At 66.3% G+C, this 7,509-nt stretch overlaps 1 protein-coding gene across 6 annotated transcripts in view; it reads left to right on the top strand.

Annotated features, from left to right (window-relative positions):
• Positions 1-7,509, top strand: part of KCNQ2 (potassium voltage-gated channel subfamily Q member 2) — a 48,362-nt gene that overhangs the window by 10,022 nt on the left and 30,831 nt on the right. For all 6 annotated transcript variants that reach the window (XM_039864808.1, XM_039864807.1, XM_039864806.1 and 3 more), the window contains exons 2-5: positions 4,593-4,683; positions 5,303-5,429; positions 5,718-5,893; positions 6,513-6,638. In XM_039864808.1, the coding sequence (XP_039720742.1) occupies positions 4,593-4,683; positions 5,303-5,429; positions 5,718-5,893; positions 6,513-6,638 (520 nt within the window). The remainder of the gene's footprint in view (positions 1-4,592; positions 4,684-5,302; positions 5,430-5,717; positions 5,894-6,512; positions 6,639-7,509) is intronic.

The following is a 7,509-nucleotide window of genomic DNA, read 5'->3' as shown; positions in this document are numbered from 1 at the left end:
AGTCGGGGTGGATGGGGGTGGCTCAGACTGCCCCAGTATGTGTGATGTGGGATGGGGGGGCACTCAGGCGAGCCCTTGTCCAACCCTGTGGTCTGCGTGGGGACAGGTGACTGATGGGAGCCGATCACCCTGAGTGCAGCCGCTGTCGGGGAACGAGTGGGTGGCACCTGGGGACGCAGCCCTTGCTGTGTGCTGAGCGTGCCCGTCCCGCCAGGCCTGGAGTCCTCCCAGCAGGGCCCGTGAGGACAGCAGGTCCTGTGAGGACAGCAGGGCCCGTGAGGACAGCCCTCCTCGGAGTCCGTGGCCCCGGAGGCTTCACCTCCTCGTCCGCTCTTCCTGGGGGCAGCCAGGGGAGGGGCTGGGGCAGGTGGGGGCGGGGGCTTCCCCTGCTCAGCCAGGAGCTGGCCTTTGAGGGTCTGGTGCTTCCTGAGGTGTATGTAGCCTGTCAGGTCCGAGGCATTTATTGAGCACCTGCTGTGTACTGAGTGCTCGCTGCACCGCCCCCCCGCGGCCTTGGGCGCCCGTGGGTGCTTCCAGACCTCGCATTCTCCATCAGCAGGCTTGGGTGCCCGGGTGGACTGGAGTGGACTGGGGGCACACCGTGGGTGGGCCCTGGCCCCACAGTGAGGTCTGTGTGTGCGGCAGCCTCAGGAATGTGCCTTCCGCTCCCTCGGACCCTGGCCGGACCTCAGGGTGGTTGTTGGCGTCTGTTTCACGCCTGGACTGGCCGTCCGCGGCCATCAGCGGCTGTCAATGGCCGGTTCTCTGTCACTCCTGCAGATTGTAAGTGTCAGCGGGGCCTGCAGGCAGAGCAGTTCATTAGGGAACAAAATTAGATTTGGGCTGCAGTGCCGGCTGCAGTCTGGCGGACGAGGTGGGCGGAGGTTCACTGGGGAGCCTGGCCTCGGGTCGGGGGGGCCTGCTGTGGCCTCACTCTGGCTTCCACTCAGCCCGGCCCGGCCCATGACACTGGCGGGAGCGGACAGCGTTCTGGGAGGGGAGTTTCTGCGGACCGTCCGGGGAAGGGGTGCCGGGACCCCGCGTGGCCACGCTCCACGGCTCCGCCTCCTCCTCTGAAAGGCTCCGAGCGCCCCGGCCTGCAGGTCGTCACGTGCTGGTGCACACAGAGCGGCCGCAACTCCTAGTCTTCGGGGCTGCGGGTGGGGGCTCGGAGTCGGGGACCCCTCCCCACGCGCCTGTCCCTCTGTGCCCAAGAGCGGCCTGCTGGAGCTGGGGGGCGAGCGAGTGGGGTGCTGGTGACGTTGACTTCCCTCCCTCCCACCACTGCCATTCACTCATTAAGTGTTTATTTCATCACGTGTCAAATGAGATGAATAACCCCAGCCGTCTCCTGAGCCAGTCCTTGGAAGAAGGGAGGAAGTTGGCCTGGGAACCGACAGTGGGGGCTGCGGGGAGCCGCCTGTGAGGGGGCACCCTCCACGTGTCCCCCACAGTGGAGGGGGAATCAGGAAGGAGACAGCAGTGGCTTTGTCTTGTTTTTCCAGAGGAGAAATATTTTCTGCAGTCAGATGATGGTGGTGGGGGTGGTCTCTGCAGGGGCAGGCAGAAGCACACGTGCACTCTAGGGCCACCTCTAGGGGATCGTCAGGCTGTGGCTGGAGGCCCCTCTGGCCCATGCCTGAGCCTCCAGCACCCTGGTGGCCACCATCATGTCCCGCCTGCCCTGGCCCCCTCCTTGCCCAGCTCCTTAGCACTCAAGACCTTGCTGTGCCTCCTCCTGTTTCAAAAGAGGGGTCCCACCTCTGATCAGAGCTCAGACTGCAGCCAGAAGCCCCCTCCCCCGCGACATCTAGCTGAGGTGTCTCCTTCGGGTCTGGAGTGCTGGAGACGGAAGGGCTCGCTCCCCAGGTGACCTGTTTCCCCATCTCCCAGGTGGACGCCTGTCTGAGGTCGCTTCCCACACTGGCCATCCTGCCTGTCCCCCATCCTGGCCTCTGGAATCTGGGGACCAGCTGCTTGTGATGCTTGTCTCCTTGGCAACCGCTGCCAGGGAAGCATCCTGACTTTGAATTCATTATCATAATTAGCTCGAGCTGCAGAAAGCCTCCTGCCATCAGAGACGCCTCCCGCTTCCCTTCTTTCTTTCCCTGCAGCCTGGACAGTCCCCAGGCTGGGGGGCTCGAGCATACTCCCCAGAGCCCCAGGATGGTGCTGGTGTTTAGCTGAGCCGAGCCAAGCCTTGCAGCTCCCAGCCTGGGGTGGGGGGGCTGCTCCCTGCCTTCACTTGGGAGGAAGCAAACCCAGGTCTTCAGGAGTCATCCATGCCCTCTGGGGCCCGGAGGGGTCAAGTGCTCTGAGTGCACAGCCACCACAGGGGGTGGCACAGTGGTATTGGTCAGTGTACCCTCTGCACGGGGTGCCTTTGGACCCACGGCTGCCATCCGGAGCGGAGCCCAGGGGCAAGAAAGGCCTGCAGGGCAGCATGCGGGAGCCCCTGCTGTGCTTGCGACCCCGAGCGTCCACGGGAAGCTCGGGTGGCCTGCAGGGCTGCGGGCGGGAGGGTGGAGCCTTGTGTCTGAGAGAGGCCCCCAGGCTCCCCGGGGCTGGACCCCAGTGAAGTGTCCCTGTCCCAGGATGCTGTGCCCAGGGACCATGAGGTTCCCTGTCTCCCAGTCCTCCATCAGGGCCCGGGATGCCGCTGCGTGCGGGGCGGGCGGCCGCTGGTTACCGGGGAGCCTGTGGGCAGGAAGAGGCCTGGGAATAGGTCTTTCTCTACCGTGGAGCTGCCTGGAGCAGTGGGCGGCCCTGTAGCTTGGAGGCGCCCTGCCCGGGACCCAGCCCCGGGCCTGCAGGCGTGCTGCGGGGGTGCCCTTCTCTGTGGGACTTCTTCGTCAGTGCCTGGGGACATGTCAGGGAGCCGCAGGCAGCCTCCCCATCTCGCCCTGCCTCGAGGTGTGGGCGTGCGAGGTGTGGGCGTGCGGAGCCTCCTTCCTGCCGCCTCCCCTGCACCCCCTACTGTGCCATCTGTGACCGTCTGTTCTCAAACTCAACAAGCCTGGGCTGCCGCTGGTGCTTTCTGGGGCAGGGCCGCTGGAGGGATGGGACCATCTTCCCCTGAACTGCGGGCTTGGCCCCCGCTGTACATCTGGCCGGGCCGGGCGCCACTTTCTGGGATGCCGGGCAGAGCCACCGCCAGGCAGCAGGGCTGAGAGGGCCTGGTCGCCTGGGGCCTGGGCCTTCTCTGCTTTGGACGGACGCTTTCACGCAGCACGGGGGTCGGGTCTTTGTGGGCGCAGCCCCCCACTCTGTTTGAGTCCTGCACGCAGGGATGACAATGCCCGGCATCCCCTGGCCCCCTCCTCCAGTCTGTCAGACTCACCCGCTGCCAGGTCCTGGGACAGGCCATGCTCCCCCACTTTGGCCACCCCACTTGCTCTTCCCTCTGCCAGGGACACCCTTCTCTTCTCCCCTGGGCTCCCTGCATGCCAGTGCTGAGCCGAGCTGGGTCCCATGCGCCGTCTGCGATGGGCAGGGCTTCCCGTGTGTCCCACTGCCTGATCCCCGGTCCCACCTGGAACCCCGGAACCTCCCGTCCTCTACCTCTGGTGCACCCGCTGAGCTTGGGTGCCCCTTCTCCCCACAGCCGGGTCGGGAGAAAACGAATGTAAGGCCTATGAGTTATCTGGACTCTTCCAGGACTCAGTTAATTGAATAAATTGGCTAATGAGCAGAGGAAATTAATTGTGGCTTTGAAATGTGACAGTTCCTCTGCGTGCGTTCTGTCTGTGCCAGCAGCCACTGTCAGCACGTCGGCCACCGCCGCGCTCCCGGGGGGGGGCTGGGTCAGCCCCGGGGAGCCTCTGTCTCTGGGCATTTGTCAGGCCACTTTGGGGCTCGTGGGACAGGCCGCGGAGGTGCCCCGCGATCTGGCCGCGGCTTCTTGGTGCTGAGTGCGCCTGGTGCAGCCCAGGCTCAGGTTGGACCATGCAGTGCTGGCCCCAAAGGGTCTCACGCCCCTGTCCCAAATGGGAGACTGGTGGTCTTGACTCCTGGGGCGCTGGGGCTGAGTGACGGGGTGTCCGGATGGTGAGAACACAAGGGGACGCGAGGTGTGGGACCCCTGATCAACTTTCCCACACACAGGAGCCCTGGCTCAGGTCCTCAGTCATCCGTGGGAGGCCGTGCTCCCTGAGGCCCCGCCCTGCCCACTGTGGCCGGATGCTCCGCATGGAGCCTTGGACGGGCCTCACTGTCCACGCTGGACCCGCCATGCCAACGCCAGGCAAGGGTGTCTGCGGCCATTTGTGAAGGTTGGTCGTAATAGGAAGACGGAGGTTTTTGCTGAGCTGGAGAGGGAACAGCTGTGGACAGGAAGAGCGTGGCGTGTGACTCTGCGGGGCTCTCGCGCTGGCAAGAGGCACAGCCTGTTCCTTTTTACTTCGAGCGTTTTGGGGATCCTCTCAAAACAGGAAGCTCTCTGGTGGCCAGATAGACAGACAGGGGTGCTGGTGGGAGTGGGGGCGGCCGCAGGTGCGCCTCCGCCCCTCTGCCCGGCCTGCCTCGCCCCCTCTGACCGGCCCTGCCTCAAGCCGACCGGCCCCGCCCCGCTGACCCCACCCTCCTCCCCGCAGTTTCCTGCTGGTCTTCTCCTGCCTCGTGCTGTCCGTGTTCTCCACCATCAAGGAGTACGAGAAGAGCTCAGAGGGCGCGCTCTACATCCTGGTGAGCCCGCGCAGGGGCCGGGCGCCAGCGTCCCCACCCTGTCCCACTGCTGTGGAGCCTCTGAACCCTGGACCCGCCCCCTGTGCCAGCCGGGCCTCCTCCCGTGGACCCCATCCTCCACGCACGCACGCAGAAGCCCTGCTTGACCGGCTCCTGCCAGTGGCCCCGTGGCCGCTCACGGCCTCCCCTGCCGACATCGGTGATGTCACAGCATTCCCAGCTCCCCCATCCTTCCCCCCAACACCCCAGCACCCAGTTATGCCCCACCCTGTGTCGTCACCGTGCCTGACGGCCCCCACCCCCACTGCTCCCACGTTCTTTTGTCGCTGGATCCCGCGGGCCCAGGTGGCCTCCTCCCCCATGGAGATGGGGGTGTTCCCTGGGTGGGGGAACCCTGTGAGGGGCGTGGCGCCGCAGCATGCTTTCTGCGCTGCTGTTGGTGACAGGGCCCTCCCTGGCCCAGAATGCCCCTCTGGGGAGCGCTCCCTCCCTACCCTCTCCTGAGGCTGCCCCAGGCGGGGGTCGGCCCCCCACTGACACCAGCTCACACAGCACAGGATCCCCCACTGACCAGCTCAGGCCCCTGCCCAGCGGTGGCTCAGCTGCCGCCTCCCTGCAGGAGATCGTGACCATCGTCGTGTTCGGCGTGGAGTACTTCGTGCGCGTCTGGGCGGCGGGCTGCTGCTGTCGCTACCGCGGCTGGAGGGGCCGGCTCAAGTTCGCCCGGAAGCCCTTCTGTGTGATCGGTGAGGCCCGGCGGGGGAGGGGCACCAGCGGGGGGGCGCAGGAAGGACCTCGGTGTCCGCGTGCGCCCCGGGGGGCCGGCGCCTGCCTGGGCGCCAGAGCGCGTGGTCATCGAGGCCTGAGAGGCAGGCGTTCCCGGGCGGGGCGAGGCGGACAGCGGGCTCCACGGGCGCCTTGCCGGTGACCCGTCTGTCCCCTCGGAACCGGAACCGCGGTTGGGGCCCCTTCCCACCCGCAGCCGGGGCGGGGCCGTGGCGCAGGGCCGGCTGCCTCAGCGCCGCGTCCCGCAGACATCATGGTGCTCGTCGCCTCCATCGCCGTGCTGGCCGCCGGCTCCCAGGGCAACGTGTTCGCCACGTCCGCGCTGCGCAGCCTGCGCTTCCTGCAGATCCTGAGGATGATCCGCATGGACCGGCGCGGCGGCACCTGGAAGCTCCTGGGCTCCGTGGTCTACGCGCACAGCAAGGTGAGCGGCGGGGGCGGCGCCGAGGCGGGGCGCTGGCCAGCAGAGCCGGGCGTTTGCCCCCCTCCCTGCCCCCTGTGGTCACGGACGTGTGTGCTCAATGCACTCAATGCCGCAAAAACGCACAAGGTGGCTGCAGCCTCGCGTCCTGTCCCGCACCCCTCCCTGTTCCAGGGAGCGCCCAGGAGGCCTGCCCCAGGCTCCCACGACCACCTCCCCACCTCCCACTGTCCTTCCTGTCTGGGCCCTGGCTCAGGGGCTTGTGCGCAGGACAGGACAGGACAGGACAGGAGCTAGCCCCTCAGGTGCTGAGGTGCTGGCTCCCAAGGAGGTGGGGTCTCCCCCAGGCTCGGGGAACATGGGGTACGGTCTGAAGTCCCAGGATTCTCTGGCATGATGGCCTGTCGGCCACCTGGGACACTCCCAAACCCAAGAAGATGCACATGCTGGGCCATCCTTAGCCGCCATCCTCCCAGGTGTGAGGTGCCAGGTGTGGGGACACCCAGGGACAGGATTGGAAAACCAGCCACCCCTGCTGCCTGCCTCAAGCTCTGGGCCGTGTGGCCGGGGGGCGGATTGGGCTGGACACTGGCCAGGTGCTCTGACGCTCCGTGCCTTTCAGGAGCTGGTCACCGCGTGGTACATCGGCTTCCTGTGCCTCATCCTGGCCTCGTTTCTGGTGTACCTGGCGGAGAAGGGCGAGAATGACCATTTTGACACCTATGCCGACGCACTCTGGTGGGGCCTGGTGAGTCCCAGCTGCTGGCATCATTGTCCTTCACTGAGGGACGCTGGCCTGCTGCGGCCTTCCTTGGGGGCCCTCCTCCATCCCCCCTTGTGTCCTCTGCCCCCCGGGGCCTGGCTGAAGACGTCTCTCCGGGACCACCTGCTGGTCACCTGTTGCTGGCCTGTGTGCGGGTGGAGAGGCCGGGGCCTGCCGTTGGTTGTCCTCCCTTCCTTGCTGACCGCCCGCGTGTGACCTCTGCTGGCAGGGCAGAGGGGTAGTCCTGCCTGTCACATTGAGGGTCAGGACAGTTTGAAAAGGGGATACCAGACCCCCTGGGCTGCCCCTTGTTCATGGCCACCCGCCTCTCAAGCCCCTCTGGGGCTCCTTCTCTCATAACCTAGTGCAAGTGGACTCTTCTGACAAGGGCCTTCCCGGGCCACGCTCTGAAGGGCCCCTCCTGCCCCCCGGGGATTGCAGAGCGTGTCCTCCGGAGACCGCCTGGGCCCCGCGGCCTCAGCTCCCCCAGCTGACCACCCTCGGCCAGGCTCCTCGTGCGTCCCACGGACACCCCTGGGCGGGAGGCCAGAGCGCTCCTCCTTTGCGGGCTCTTCCTGGAGGCTCAGGGTACTTGGCCTGGGGACACGTGGATGGTCCCATGGGTCCACCGTCTCCTGGGACCCCAGACCTCCCTCCGCAAATGCTGGTCATGTGGCCTGGGCAGATATTGCCAATCCAGTTGCTGGGCGAGTGTGTGGCTCTTACCCCGATTCGTCAGATTCAGTTTATTTTTAGTTATTTTCCCGATTGCCACAAGTCTGGGAACACGTGTCCTTCGATCTGACCGTGCGGGAAGCAGGTGGTCAGAGGGCTGGAGGCCAGGCACAGGGGGCAG

This window comes from Pteropus medius, unplaced genomic scaffold (assembly GCF_902729225.1).
Source record: "Pteropus medius unplaced genomic scaffold, Ma_sr-lr_union100, whole genome shotgun sequence".
Lineage (NCBI taxonomy): Eukaryota > Metazoa > Chordata > Mammalia > Chiroptera > Pteropodidae > Pteropus > Pteropus medius.
Note: the sequence above shows the minus strand (reverse complement) of the source record. Positions and strands in the feature narration are given on the sequence as shown.